The following is a 15,465-nucleotide window of genomic DNA, read 5'->3' as shown; positions in this document are numbered from 1 at the left end:
ATCCCCCAGGCCCCTTCCTCTTTATAAAACCAAGCTAAGCAGCATTTCCTCTCCACCCAAGTTCCCCCAAGGATTCCAGAACACAATCACGAAACAGGTCTGCAAACACATGTGGACAGGAACAACACCGAAAGTTGACATGGAATGAAATGGGCCCCCCACACGGGCCATGGCACTCTAGCACTTTCTTCCACCCTCCCCCCAACCTGGTTCTGCCCCATTTTGAACTCTTAGGCTGTGGCCAAGCAACTTGCAACAGAGAACTAGGACGGGAACTGGGGAGCTGCCATGCCTTCCATCTGCAGCTTCTTCTAACAGGCATGGTGGGCGAGGCTCCCCTCCCAACACCCTAGGCCACTCAAGCATCTGTGGAGATTCAATGTCAAGAACACACGGAGGGAAGTCTTTGCAAAGGTCTCAGAGATAGTTCAGTAGCTGAGCCCAAGCCCAAGGAGCTGGTGGCTGGGGCTCCTCATTGTCCATGAGGGTGGGGGGAAAGGGAGTTCTGGGGGCCCTGACTCGGGCACATGGAGGTAAGGTGCTTCAGGATTCACTGACATCACAGGAAGGCGGCTGGTTCATCCTATTCATGGCTTTGACTTAAGGAGAAATGAGGAGGGGGAGGGCTTAGGGCTCCTCCCTAGGAGGGGAAGGGCTCCTTGTGGTAGGTATGGGTGGGGAGCAGTCTCTCTGAGGCATGAGTTTCTCACCTCCTGCAGCTGATGCCTGGGGATGGGAGGGGTAGAAGGGAGGCTACCAGAGGAACCCCCGCCCACCTTGGGTCGGGAGTAAAATAATGGAGCCAGTGAAGGTCTTCTTCCACGGGCCTCCAAACTCTTTCCATCTCCTTTCCAATCACATCCACATTGCTGGATCTTGGCAATTTTTCTTCCACCAAATGAAGAGCACCAGAATATTCCGGGACCCTTAGCCCCACACCCAAAATGAAGTCTCTGATTGGAAGAGCCCTGGAGCTGTCCACCGCCCTGATACCCAGGAGCTGGGCACCTGGACACCAAGATGCGGGGTGTGAAGGGTGAGGGAGTCTCAGCTCAGGTCTCGCCTCCACTAAAGGATGCTCTGGGTACCCAAGCCGGACCTCTGGCACGCCTCAGGGACTGGGCCAGGCCTGAGAAGGGCCTCAGGTGGCAAGCAGACTCAAGGAGTCCACACTGAAAGTCAGACACTGTGGGGGCTGTCGGGCAGGCCCCACCCCAACCCCCCCAAAGCAAGGTCGTCAACCTCAGCTCACAAGGCCTCACTCACAGGGTCAAGGAGATCACTAAGGCTGGTGGAAACAGGGTAGGGTGAAGCTGGGGACTTGCTTGAGGTGAGCAGGGACAGTGGGGTCAAGGGGTAGGGATGAGACAACTTCTCAAAATTTGTGGAGTATTTACAGGTCTGGTATCAGGGCCCAGGGGCCCATGGTGAGTGGGGCTAGCGCCAAACGGGGAAGGACAATACCCGAGTGCACCCTGCATCCTTCTCCCACCTCGGGGAGCCCGGCCTCCAGCCCAGAGCCTGCCCGAAGTGAGAAAAGAAGCTCAACATGCGTGGGCCAGCGCCTGCCCGCAGCCCCAGCCCGTGTACAGAGGAGAGAAGGAGGGGAGGCTGGGCTCAGGTGGCCAGGTTGTCAGCCGGGAGGCCAGACATGCGGATCTGGGAGCTGCTCTTGCTCAGGATGGAGAGCTGGGTGCCCCCATTCACCCCGCTGCTGGCCAGGGACGGATGCCGGTGCTTGAAGTCCACGGTGAAGTAGCGGTTCACCTTCCAGCTCCGCCACTTGCGCTTGATCTCCGCCTGCACCTGTAGGGAGCAACGTGGACGGTCACTTCCGGACAGACAGCGGTCACTTCCGGGCAGACAGTGGTCACTTCCGGGCAGACAGCGTCTCCAGCCTCATCTACCTGACTGCTCTGCCGGGGCCCACCACCAGCTCCTGCAATACCCACCGACCCAAATGGCAGCTCGCAGCCCTCCAGGCCACCAATGGGAAAGGAATGCCTCTGAGGAGCTAACCTTAGCCCCTTTTCCCGTCACTGCCTGAGCAAGGCCTTCGAATGGCTTCTTGTTCACTCCATGGGCCTTGGCACTCCACGGGAAGTGACTAGCTCACAGGGTCTTTCAGGGAATCTTAAAAAGCAGGTGCTTGGGGCAGACAGATCAGGGAAGGAGTCCCCCTCTCTCAGACCATTAACAGTGGGCTGCGCATCAGAATTACCTGGAGAGCTTTACAAATCCAGATGCCCCAACCATATCCCAAAACAATGACATCAAAATCTCTGGGGTGAGGCATTCATATGTTGTAAAGCTTCCCCGGGGATTCCAATATGCAGTCAGGCTCGAGGATGGCTAACTAAGGTGCTCTCTGGGTGAACACACTCCCATGTTGCTCTTAGCATGGGATGCACACGGCATGGCCAGCTTCAGCCTCCACACACCCCCTCCACAGTCCAGCACCTCTGCGTGAAGCATGGACTGCACGACTGCAAGTGAGTGGTCCTAGCACCCAGCCCTCCAGTTCCAGCTGCCACTTCCCCCACAGGTCTCCTGGCAAGCTCCACTTGCTCCCACTCCCTGCCTCCCCCAGCCGCTCCCTGCCGGGCTCTGTCGCCTCTCCTTATCTGACCTTTCTAGAGGTTGTCTTGGCAATCACTGAACCCAGCTTTCTTGTTTCTCAGATGCAGAAAGGGGAGGCGCCTGCTGAGGTCACTCAGCCACAACCCAAGCACAGGTGCAAAGACTCCTACCCACTCTCCACACCCGTCTCCCCCAATCAGCCCCCACTCCTGTCCCAGCACCTCTGTTCTGGACTCTACTCAAAAGCATCACCCTAACAGCCTGGAGCAGGAGGCCCTAAGACCATAGCTCTGGAAATGGAAACTGCAAGAAGGTTCCAGGCCTCTCCCGGGGTCTCTCCCAGGTCCCCAGAGTCCCCACTCTACAGGGGATGGGTTTGGGCAGGCAGGCGGGGCTGCTGGGATCAGTGCTGAACTTTGGGCAGCTCCCCACTCAGCACCCCTGCCTGGCACAGCCTCATAAACTATAAGTACCATTTTCTGTGCCTCGGCCTTCCTCTCTTTCCATTTTTCTTTACTAAGGTGTGTCTTACAGTGCAAGCCCTGCCAGGCAGGAGACACCTTTACAGGTCCAGTTGATGCCTTGCACAGCAGGCAATGTGGGAGAGATTCTGGCACAGGGTGGAGGCTGACAGGAAGGAGACCCTAGCACTGCTGCCCTCCCCCAGGAGCCTGGCATTGCCCTGGTCAGGAGAATCCGCTCTGGTGGGCAGCAGGCTATGCCCCTGTCTGCTCCCCAGCAATTCCCACCTCCATTGCTATGAAGCCAGAGGGCCAGAATCTTACCTCCCCATTCAGAAAACAGTAGAGAACAGCCACCACAAAGCCCTAGGGAGAGAGAGCAAAAATAACCTGAGAATGCTCGCTAGGGACCTTGTGCACAGGGAGCATAGGAAGCAGCGGAAATGGGGAATGACACCAGGAAGCAGAAACATACAATGACCTGGATGGGGGGTGCGCCCTGCCCAGGAATCTGTGGTAAGATGGGGAAATTTCTGCTGCACCAAGATGGCCACACCCAGGAGGCCAAGTGGCTACACCCCGGCTTTGGATCTCACATTCCCTAGGTCAGATCCTTCCCATTTCCAAGGGCCAGCTCTATCCAACTTTCTGCAAGAAGCCTTTCCTGGATGTCCCCAGGATGTTTTCTGGGCTCCCTAACCAGCTTGCAGGACCCTGAGGGTGGCACCACTCCAGGATAGAACAGACCTGTCTCTTTATCCCCACTCCCTCCCCAGCCCACCCTTCCTTGGCCAGATACTCTTATACACAGCATACAAAACACCATGAGTAATTGCTTGACACAGAGTAGGCAGCTGGCTACCCTGCATATGGTCTTTACATGTACTCTTTGTATTTAGAATTCCTGTGCTAAGATAGGAATCCTGGGCTCTGACTCCCAGGCTGGGGCTGCATCCACACTACTCCCAGCCACACCAGGCTAAGAACCCTAACAGGTAAAATGGCCTTGAATTAAAATTGGGGGAGGGAGAGATTAAGTCAGATACACTGAATAAGCTTCTGACCATCAAGAAGCTGGATCAAAGAGCTGGGTTAGGGCAAGGTGCTCTATCTGGGGACACGCAAAGTTGCCACTGCTACCTTCACTGACCCACTTGTGCAGCCATCTGTTCATTAACTCACTAGGCATCCTCACACCAACTCGCTCACTCCTTCACTCACACGTTCACAATCCCATCTACTTAGGCCTTCAGGCATGGATTCATGGTCCCCCCACTCGCTATTCCCTGGATCATTTATATTTCTGTTTGCTCATCCACATCTTCGGCTCTCTATGGCCAGGTCCTGTGCTGGGGACCCCAACGTGGGTAAGACAGAGCTCCAGTGCTCATAAGAGGCATGGTCTACAGGCTGGAGTCAGGATGTGGACATGGAGGTCTCTGGAGAGCACTCTGCTCACACCCCAGGCTGAAGGTGAGGGATGGACAGCCCAAGGGAGGCCTTGCTCAAAACACCCACATGTAGCCACAGGAAGATATCAGTGTGTGTTCTCATAGGAGCCCACAGGGTAGACAGCAGAAGGGGCTCTCCCAGCTCCCTTCTTTCTAGTGCTATTTCAGAGATGGAAACGCAAGGTTGAATCTAGGTTAAAGAATTTAGAACCACTGGCTGGTTAAGGGCCACAGCCCTGGCTCCCCATGAGCCCCCCACCTGCCATACCCACCACACCTACCTGGAAGGAGCCCAGCCCCAGCTCAAACACAAGTCTCTCCCTCTTGCTGACATTCTCCGGGGAAAAAGCAAATACCGTGTAGTGGATTCCAAATAGCGGGATGAGCAGCAGGGTGGACCGGGCTAGCCGTCTGTCAGGAGAGAGCAAGACATTGCTCTTGGGGCTGCCAGGTCTTGCTACTGGAGCCCTGGAAGGCAGAGATGCTAGTCCCAGCTCCCCGTTCTCCCCCGGAGCCGGGGCTCCTGTCCACAGACTTAGGATTCTCTCCCAGTGCGTGGGGCCTGGGAGAGATGATGGCCAACAAAGCAGGGCTTCCAGAACACCCTGGGAGGTTCTGGGCCCACATCCCATCCCTCTAGGCCATGTCAGTATCCTGTAGAACCACTAAAAATGCACATGTGAGTGTGTGATTTACAGACACCCCTCGTGGGAGGTGCAAAACCCTTGGGAAAAGTGAAATTGGGACCAATATGGAATTCAGAAGGTTTGTGACATGATGGACCCTCAAGCAAAGCAAACCATCTCCTGTTCTGGATGGAAGTTCCACGTGCCTGAAAAGAGCTGCCCCTGGGGGGCCACAGAGGCAGTGGGTTTTTCTCAGTTGGCTTGTCAGGGACACTCATGGAGAGTGATGGGGAAGTACTGATGAGGGAGGGGGTGGGGGGCACAGGGGGTGGGCCACAGAAGGAGAGACTCAGGAGGGATCCAAGGAAGGATTTACTGACTCTGGGAATAAACAAGCACCAACTAAGCCAGAGGAACCTACCACCTGGGAAACAGTCAAGGGAAAGGAGGCTGTCTGCTTGGAACTTGAGGGGGAGGGGAGAGATAGAGCCAAAGGGACCTCCTTGTGTCCTGAGGCTGCTCTTCTGGGATTCCTCTGCTTGCCATTGGCCACTAGGCCCAGTGAAGTGGAGCTCTGCTCTGAGGGGCGGGGACACAGAAGCCATGGTATGGGATCCAAAGGGTCCACATTGCATGTACTTGTGGGTCCTATTCTGTTGGAAGGGGTGTTCCCAGAGGGTCTCCAAGAGTGGGATCCCATCTTTGCCCACCACAGGGTACCGGCTCCCTCTGGATCTCCTGGAAGAGCCAGCCCTGCCCTTGCAGGTGTGGTGTGCCCCCTGGGCCATAGGAGTGGGGGTGGTAAGTGGGAGGTCCAGCTCCCCTCCCTCTCAGTTCCTGTCCATGGGGGTGGGCAGCGGGGGGTGGGGGCATGGTCCTTTGATTTGAGACAGTTACACATGTGCCCTGCCCTCTTCCCCATCCCAGCCTCTCTGGGAGTCAATGTTCTGTTGAATGTGGGGCCTCCAGATTTCAGGAGAAGATGAATCCATGGGGTCTGCGTGAGGGCCTTGGCTTCCCAGTTTCGACTGAGAGAGAAGGAAAGAGTGAGGGGGAAGAGAAGAAAGAGAAGCAGAGAAGACACAGAGGAAGGGGGAGGAGAGACCTAAGAAAACCTTCAGGTGGACCAAGGCTCAGCCCTGGAAGCAAGGAGCCCCACGCGGGCTGGCGCCCGCCCCTTCCACCCCTGCCCACAGGCAGCCAGTTCTGCAGGGCCTGGGTGCCCTGGACCAGAGCTGGCGCCAACCGGATGGGAGCAGGTCCCACTCTGAGCCCAGGTGTGGTCCTCGAGTGGTCTGTCCACTCTCAGACTGTGGCTCCTTGAAGGTGGGCATGGTGCTTCCCTTACCAATTACCTTCCCTGCCCAGCTTGTGCCCGGCTGGGGGCTCACACTCAGAAGGTGCCTGCCCAGGAAGGGACAAACGAACACACAGGCCATGGGAAAGCCTCAGGGTTCTGAAACCTGACTGTGACCCGGGGCTCGGGCCCTGCTCACCTCCGTGTGCCTCATGGCTGGCACCAGAGGCAGCAGGGGGTGATGGCTGAAGAACGAAAGCCCAAAAAGAAGTGGCAGGTGGCCTGGAAAGGCAGGCACGTGGGCACCTGTGGGCCCCTCTATGACCCTGCCCAAAGGGGCTACCTTACAAACAAAGTTTAAGTGAAGGGGCGCCTGGGTGGCTCAGTCGTTAAGCGTCTGCCTTCGGCTCAGGTCAAGATCCCAGGGTCCTGGGATCGAGCCCCGCATCGGGCTCCCTGCTCGGCGGGAGGCCTGCTTCTCCCTCTCCCTCTCCCCCTGCTTGTGTTCCCCTTTCTTGCTGTGTCTCTCTCTGTCAAATAAATAAATAAAATCTTAAAAAAAAAAAAAAAGGTTTAAGTGAAGGGGCTCAGGAGGAAAGGTGGCCCTGGGACGTGCCTGTGGTCCCTGCTCTCCTCCCCCCCTCCCTCCATGGGCCTGTTTGCAGAGATTCGTCCCTGCAGTTTGACACTTCTTGGAAACCAAAAGGCCAAACCTCTCCAGCTTTCTTGGCGAAGTGGATGGATGGGTTCAGTGTGTGAGAAGCAGGGACCTTCCAGACATGAGCTCAGGCCCTTCCAGTCCCTGGCCAGGTGGCAAATGGCAGCAAGGGCCACACTTTCCCTCCCTGGTGGCCCTGCAGCAGCCCTGGAATAGTCGGGGACTTCTGCCAGGGACCCAGGGCATCCCGGTCACCCCTTTGGTAGATAGGGAAGGGGGGAGGGGCAGACAAGAGGGTCCGAAGTTCTGGGACCTCTATACTTCAGGGCTGACCAGAGGCCTTGGAATGGGAACACGTGGTGTGAACCTAGGGACCCCTTTGAAGACAGTCACAGAATCACCCTACAATCTGATTAAGCCACAGGACGGTGACACAGGCCTTGACCTCTGTCCTTCTGCCCCAAGGAGGCATCGATGGGCAGAAGAGCCCTAAAAAACGCAAGGCAGAGCTTCTGATGGCCAGAGCTGCCCAAATTATGGTGGGCTCCCCCACTTCAAGGGATTTCCAAGCAAAGACTGGTCTTCAGTTTGAGATGCCCTGGGGCCTTAATGCTGAGGACTCCCTGGGTTCAGATCCTCTCCCGGCCAGGGATGTGACCTTGAGCGAGTACCTCCCCTCTCTGTGTTCAGTCCTCTCATCTGTACAATGAAGTTATTACAAGGACCCACCTCATAGGGTCACTGTGGGAATTAAGCCACTTGGCACACATTCCTTGGGGTGAGGGGCCCTGCCCCACGCAGGGGAACAGTCTATAGGAACTCAAGCTCTAAGGCTCTTAGAAAGAATTTGGTGGTTGCAAAGACTGAAGCCCAGAGAAGTGGGGGATTCAGAGAAAACCACATATCGCGACAGCAGCAAGGAGGCTCCCAAGCCTCAGCGCCGGGCAAGCTCCACTGCTCCCACCGTGCCCACAGCTCCGTCCCCACAACCCCCCCCACCATCCCGCCCCGATGGCTTGAGGTTGCAGAGAACTCACAAGACACACAGACATCAACATGCAACAGCGCAGAAAGCTCGCTCTGTGCCCTCATCCAGCCGGCAGGTGCAAGCTCCGGGCGGCAGCAGCATGCGGCCCCCTCCCCTCCAGGACTCCCGGCCACAGCCACACCACGCACACTTACAGAGTTATGGTGGACAGTTCTGACATCTTGCAGGAGTGCTGCTGAGCCCGCTGTGGCTTGCAGTAGCATTTCTGCACGCAGCTGCTGGGTATGACAAGATCAGCACTTCTGTCAGCTGGGGGCATCGGGCAATGAAGGAACTGAGGTGGACCTAGGGCGACGCGCGGCTCAGGGAAGGGCAGAGGAGCCCAGGTGCGGAGACAGGGCGGGCGCGGTGACACGGAAGAGAATGAGGAAGCCAGGGGCCAAGACATGGTCAGCTCTGGACATAGAAACGCATGCCCAGACGTGGACAGGTGTGTGCATGGAGACATACCCACACAGCGAGCACTCGCACTGGGTCCACAGCAGGTAAGGGGAGCTGGAGGGCACGTGTGTTCTGAAGGTGGGGGCGGGCCTGGGTCTCAAGCAGGGGCCTGGAAGCTGTCCACTAAGTCAGCACCAGGCTCAGAGCATGGCCTTGCTGGGGGTCCCTCAGCAAGATGGGCAGCTGGAAACACATGCCTGGGCCGACCCAGTCTGAATCAGGCCAGTTCTGGCCTTGGCTGTTCACTGGTCTTTCTCCTCTACACCGCTCACTCTTCCGCCTGGACCTCCTCCTCTCTGAGCTCCTAGGCAGCTCAGCGTGGGCAAACCGGGGCAACAGAGGTGGGATGGATGGAAGAGATGGCTAATTAACCTAAATCTGCGCTATCCAATAGGACAGCCATGACCCATCTGCAGCTATTTGAATTAAAATTAAATTAAATTAGAAATCCACTTTCCTCAGTTAGCCTAGCCACATCGCAAGGGCTCAAGAGCCACACGTAGTTAGTGGCTCCCATATTGGACAGCACGGTCTAGGGCATGTCGATCCCTGCTGAGAGTTCTACGGCACAGTGCTGGGCTAGACTTCCTGATCGAAGTCCAACAGGCAGGGGCTGAAGGCTGACAGGGGCACGTTTTGGGCACTGGCCCACTGCCTGCAGAAACAAGTCATCTTAAAGGAGGCATCCACAGGGGAGCCCCAGGTGAAAGGCTTGCTCTATATTCCACTGGGTGAGACAGAGAGCTTCTACTTCCTCAGAGAAGTCAGGCTGAATTTCCATCTGTTCTAGCTCGTCATAGGTCCTGCTTATGCTTGGGTGGGGACAAGCTGCAGAAACTTCTTTTCCTTCTCTCATAAACATGTAAGACTGGGATCGAGTGCTGTGTCACCTAGTCAGACGGCAGAAGAGTGGAGGCCTCCACAAACCCTCCTCGGGCACCATGTGGCATGGAGCCCCTAGTACCTGCAGGTGACCTGAGCTGAGGGGATCTAACGCACATGAGAACAGAGACACACAAAGAGACCAGACCTTGGGCATTCACCGGTTCATAATTTGTGATTCCACCTCTTTGAGAGTAAGTCTGAAGGGCCTTGACAGGTGCAGACATGTCATTTTGCTGAGGCAAGAATCAGAGTCACACACTTAAAAGATGAGGCAAGCCGAGGTCCCCCCAGGACCCTTGCCTCTGTCAAGTGCGTGGTTTTCGTTTAAAAACTGGCACCTCTCGGTTCACGCCGCATGGTGGGGGGGGGCACTACTGGCCCACCTTACAGATGTGGGATGTGAGGGACGGCATGATGCTCTCCGGCCCAGACCAGCGGCATTAGCACCACCTGCGAGCTTCTCAGAGATGCCGAATCTCAGGTGCCACCCCGGCCCTGCAGACTCAGTATCCACCTTTTAACAAGATCCTGAGGTGATCCACAGACAACTCAAAGCTTGAGAGGCACTGTTGTGAAGAAGTCATGTATTTGAGAAGTTTCTTCATGTGTCCTCAGTGAATGTCAGAGGTCTGTTTCATATACATACGAAGAGATGGATGGACACATGTAAGTATGTTTTTCCTCACAACTTAAAAGAACTTAATTGGACATTCAGGAACGGGAGCCATTCTCATCTCCAGATTTATCTCTGCCTGGCCCAGATCGAAAGGTTGGCTACTTTCTCCTATAGCCAATGGCCTGATTCCTCAACTGTGGCCTGGTTGGTGCCCAGGAGCCTGAGAGCCCAAACCTCAGATGCGGCCCCCTATGTGCCAGGCTTAAGCCCTCACCCTGAATTCTAAAGCTTCAGCTGCAGTCCTCTGAGACCGCTCGCTCCTCCTTGAGCTCCCAAACGGTTGTCCCTGCCCTTCCTGGGCCCTGGCCACAGTAAATACAGACTCCTCTGATTTCTTCAGAGTATGCTAAAGGCCACTTAGTGGCAAGTTAGCTGGGAGATCAGACCCCCGGTAAAGATGTGGGTCTCTGATGGGAGGGGCAGGACAAAGTAGGGGGGGGGCTGATGCCTGGGAGGGCTCTCAGGAGAAGGATCTAGGGACAAACGTAAGTGCCCTTCCTCCCAAACACTCCACGTCTCCCGAAACTTCAATGGCTCTGTGCAAAAGGACCCACTGAAAAGAATACAAAATGGTGGCAGAAAAGCCAGAGACAGGTGTGACAAAGGCAGAGATGTCGTAACCTCTAAAATGTTACTACAATTGGTGAAAAAGGGAAAGTAATTTAATCAAGAGGAAGACATAACCCTAGACTGGCTGGTGAGCTCAGTTCTGATTTGGACCCAAGGGAAGATAAGAAACAGGCAAAGGTGCTGGGTGGGAATGGATCAGAAGGCCGGAGAGCCCCACAGCAGGCAAGGGCCCATGCCTCCATCTGGAAACCAGGCAGCCTTGGCTCACAGGCCTGGTTCTGCCAAGGCTTTGCTGTGTATCTGCAGGAAGGTCAAAGCCGCCTCTGGGTCTCAGCACTCCCGTCTATAACCCAGGGAGGAAGCACATGGTTTCTTCGATCCCTGCTTTGGTCACAGGCTAACCTCCATGGATGCCTTGGTGCTTTTCGTGTGCAGAGCTACCTGGGGTGGCTGTATGTAGCCCCGGGGAACACCCGACAGAGTGCTAGACAGAGACCCCTGTGGGGGAGCTCTTGGAGGGCAGCACCCCTGTCTATTCTGCCCTGCTCCTAGTGATCAGTGCAGCGCTGGGTCCCTTGGCAGGCCCACAGAACATCTCAGTCTGAACTGAACCTTCTCCATAGGGTCCCTCGTGGTACTAAGATGCTGTATGCGCCCGGAACCCTGGCCCAGTGCCCAGGGAAGCACTGTACACCACGCTGGTGTTCCGACCAGAAGCTCAGCTCAGTAGATCCTGGAGCTTCCCTGCCCACTGCTACCCCCTCCCCCACCACTGAGGATAAGCTCACGCTCTGTGCCCCCTTCCCAGCCCAGCAGGGCTCCTGAGCTCAAGACTTCGTCTAGACACTGACTTGCTGGGTGGTCTCAGGTGGTACCACTTTCCTTCTCTGGGCCTCGGTTTCTCCATCTGCAAAACAGGAGTAACCATTCCCCGCTGCTGATCCTTAACAGGAGTTGTGAGGGTGTTCCTAGACGGAGGAGGGGTGCTTTGGAAGTGGAAAATGGAGCCCCACGTGAACTGCAGGCCTCAGGCTATGGGCTGAGTTCCTGGACTGACAGCTTCCTGGCTGCATTTCTGCCATGACAGAGCCTGTCTTTAGAGTAGTTGCCGTCCTTCAGACACTGGGTATGAAACAGCCCTGCTGACTATCAACATCACGGTGTCTCTTCTCTTTTCCTTCCTTTACCCCAAGAGGCCATGCAGACCTGCTCTGCGAGGTCCCCAAGGGAAATACATGTGGGGTTTCCCTCCCCCACCTCAGAGCCAAGAGGTGGCTTCCAACGCCCATCCTGCATCGGGGAGACCGCTGGGAGGACAGCCAGCTCCTGGAGGCAGGCGGCCTCAGCACACTCGGTGCCCGCCCGGGAAGCTCACTCTCCCCTTTCTGAGCCAGCTGGCTTCTCACAGAGCTAAGGGCAGGAAAGGGCAGACTAACCCTGACCCCAGCCTCAGGCTGAGCCCTAGCTCCCACCCCAGAACAAAGGGAGCCAGAGCACATGCCAAGCCCTGACCCAGGCCCACACTCCATGCCTGGCCACTGCCCAAGGCCTGAGGCCAGCCCCTCATTCTGTCAGGAGCATCAGGTGAGAGTGTGGGTGGCTCAGCGCCGCCGCCCCCTGCGGAGGTCCAAGCCCCCAACAGAAGCCATGTCTCAAACCCTTATCATCTGAGCAGCTAGAACCAACCTACAGGAAAGGGAGTGAATGCTGGTCTGAGGGCACTGGCAGGGGGTCCTCTCGGGCTTTCTTGGGGACTCCCAGGCTTATATTTGTTCTGGAAACAGAGGGAAAAACCAGAAAGCTGTTGTGGGTAGATCCGAAGGGGCTTCTCAGCCCCGCACATACCTCTGGTGGCCCAAGGGGACTCGGGCACAGCCCTGAAACCTCCTCTTCCACCAGGTCCTGCCCCTTCCCATCCCCCCCATAATCTCCCCTCTCCGACAGCAGACACCTCCCGGGCCCAAAGCACTCCAGGTGGGGCAGTTCTCTACGAGGCTGGATCCCACTGGGGCCTCTTCTTCCAGGAAGCCTTGTTTATATACTTATTTAGCACCATCTCTCATCTGTAACTTCCTGGAGGACAGGAAAGACGGTGCAGTCAAGCTTAGAGCCAAGGGCCCTGCTGTACCAGAGCTATGGCTTCGCCTGTTCCTACTGGATTCACTTCACTTCACTGACAACTAATTCTCTCAGCTATAAAATGGGGATTATCCTGAACAGTTGGTGACTCGGCCCACCAGATTCACTGGGTGTTTGTGAGCATTAAATGTGCATGGACTGAGCGCCAAGTGTTGCTAGGAGCTCTGCAGTCCCCAGCAGCATCGTCACTTTGATTATCCCTCACTGGGTCTCCCTGACCCTGCAAACGCTCAAATACGTTGCTAAATTTCATAGGATCAAGTTGGTCCCTTATCCTGCATGAGACCTCCCCACTGGCTTGCAGACAATATCTGAGCTTTCCATCTCTGGGGCTTCAGACGAGCAACAGAAGCAAACCAACTAGCTAGTTCTTTAAACATTGGCACTTAAATGTATAAACCATTTGACAAACTGTCGTCTATGCATCAGGAAGCCCGGAAGACTCTACAGCTCCAGGTCTGTGGTAACTTGAAAGCTCCCAGCCCCACCCTTCTCTCCACCAGAGCCTGGGGCTTCTTGCTGCCTGAGCTGAAGTGTGTGTCCAGGGCCATGGAGTGTCCTTATTTAGGCTGCAGCTGGGCCCCTGTGTGTATCCCTGCCCAGGCGGGGGGAGAGGAAGCGGGGAGAGCCTCCCAGAGAAGAGATCCCAGGAACCGAAGAAGAAGAAACGCTTCCTACCAGGAAGCAGAGAGTGGGGGGAACCAAGGCTAGAGCTCAAAGGAGAAAAGAGGCCAGCTTGGCTACTGCTAGCCTCAGATGTCTGAAATAACCGCGTGGGAGCAGACACCAGGGCATGAGGGCTGACGCCAGACGGGGAGCTGAAGGGAGCACAAGGGCCCTGTTTTGTGGTCCTGGAGACCAAGGCAAGGATGATCCTTCGAGGGCAGTTAGTTGCAGGGAGCCAGCCCCACGGATCCCCCAGTGCCAGGTCTCAGAGACTTTATGACTTATATGCATGAACAATTTTTGACGACATAACACATACATATAAGCATGGGTTGGTAAAAACTTGCAAAAACATGGGGAAAAAAAGACAGTAAATGGATAGCAAAAAAAAAAAAAAAGGTGGAGGGTCTTTTCCAATGTAATATAATCATCCTAAATACAGGGAAAACAAGGCTGACCAACCCAGGCCCTGGGCAGATCCCCCACTCCCACAGGAAGGACTTCCACAAGGGGAGGTGCCCAAGTTGAACCTACAGACCAAGGGCAAGCTCTGCCTCCCTGGGGAAGCCCCAGGGAGCAGAAGGATCTGGGACTCGTCTCTGGATCCTGCGTCCCCTTCTACCCAGGACAATGGTCAGCTGGGGAGAACCCTCTGCTGGGGTCTCTCTGCTGTCCCACTTATCCACTGGCAGCCATCAAGGCTCTGAGCCCCCGGGTTGGGGTCACCGATGAAGGCAGGACCAATCCCCCACCAATGCCATGAAAAGACCTCGGCTCCTTCTAATCTGCCCCTTCTTAAAAAACTGAGGAGGCAACACATATGGTTTCTACCTTGCCCACAGAAAGAACCCTAGACTGCCCTCCAATGTTCTGTGCCCATCTGGCCCTTCCAGCCAACCACAGGGGATCAACCTTGCTCCCTGGCATCAGAAGTGTCCCCATACCCCATACACCCAGCTGGTCATTCTCCTGATCATCAGGCAAGATGGGTGAAATAGAAGGCACTTAGTCTGGTTCAGAACAGGTGGAGGGCTGGGGGAAGGCTGACAGAGCAAGTGGGACATGCTGGTAGGGATGTGACTACAAAAATACTTGTAGAAAACAAGCCAAATGGTTACGGAAATGGAGAAAATGCTACACGCAATGTTAAGGGTTGCCCGCAAACCTGATTGATCTCATACATATCAACTCTCCCTCTGCTCAGGGAGGAGGGAGTTGCAGGAGGAAGACCAGACCCAGAGATAGAGCTGCCCTGAAAGAAGGTGGAGAAGAGAAAGGACTCCCCCATTCTAATACCCAGACCAGCAAAAATGTCCACCCGGCTTGCTAGTGAGGGTTGAGCAACTTGTACACGCTGGACTGGGCGGTGGGGACATCAGGCAACAGCGCATCCAGTGGCATTCATGAACTTCCCATAGACCCAAAATCCCCAAAGGAAATCCAACTGCTAAACACCTAAGACCCTAATTACCCTAAGGAATCTGGTGTTTTCCATCTTGATTCCTAGTGTGACACAGGATCTGACCGTCTCATCCTCTCTCTCTTCCCTCCCATGTAATAACCATGCAGATTAGCAACTGGGATGGCTAAAGGATAGGCAGGCAACTACATTTTAAAGGCACTTTAATCAGAAAGAAATCTTGCAAATGCCCCTGCTAGTCTACCCTGTCAGCAAAACCTAGGCCTTCTCCTGTGACCTGAGTGCAGGGCCCACACAGCTGTTGGAAGTGACAATGGTGTTCACATAATGGTACTTACAAGTAGATGCTGGATTCATTGCCTCCCATGTCCGGAGACTGAAGTTTCTGCACAAGGATGATGATGATGCCAATGAAGAGCACAAAGTTAATCTGAAGAGCAAAGAAAAAGTAGATAGAAATGATTCTGGGCAAAGACTTTCCACACCCCTGCCTCTGCCTGGACTGTTACTGCCCCAACAGGACCCTCCACAATCCAGTCAAAATCCC

At 55.4% G+C, this 15,465-nt stretch overlaps 1 protein-coding gene across 4 annotated transcripts in view; it reads right to left on the bottom strand.

Moving 5' to 3' along the window:
- Positions 1-1,530: 1,530 nt before the first annotated feature.
- The window catches only part of ADCYAP1R1 (ADCYAP receptor type I), a 41,524-nt gene continuing 27,589 nt past the window's right edge, over positions 1,531-15,465 (bottom strand). For 2 of the 4 annotated variants that reach the window (XM_021689642.1, XM_021689639.1), the window contains 4 exons: positions 15,257-15,348; positions 4,774-4,903; positions 3,366-3,407; positions 1,531-1,806 (listed from right to left, as the gene is read on the bottom strand). In XM_021689642.1, the coding sequence (XP_021545317.1) occupies positions 1,618-1,806; positions 3,366-3,407; positions 4,774-4,903; positions 15,257-15,348 (453 nt within the window). In that variant the 3' untranslated portion in view covers positions 1,531-1,617. Of the gene's footprint in view, positions 1,807-3,365; positions 3,408-4,773; positions 4,904-8,255; positions 8,340-15,256; positions 15,349-15,465 lie in introns of all 4 variants that reach the window. The other 2 variants (XM_021689641.1, XM_021689638.1) reach the window with 2 other exon arrangements.

The sequence above is a fragment of the Neomonachus schauinslandi genome, chromosome 12, assembly GCF_002201575.2.
Source record: "Neomonachus schauinslandi chromosome 12, ASM220157v2, whole genome shotgun sequence".
NCBI classification, from domain to species: domain Eukaryota; kingdom Metazoa; phylum Chordata; class Mammalia; order Carnivora; family Phocidae; genus Neomonachus; species Neomonachus schauinslandi.
The sequence above is the reverse complement of the archived record's forward strand: the minus strand, read 5'-3'. Positions and strand labels throughout refer to the sequence as shown.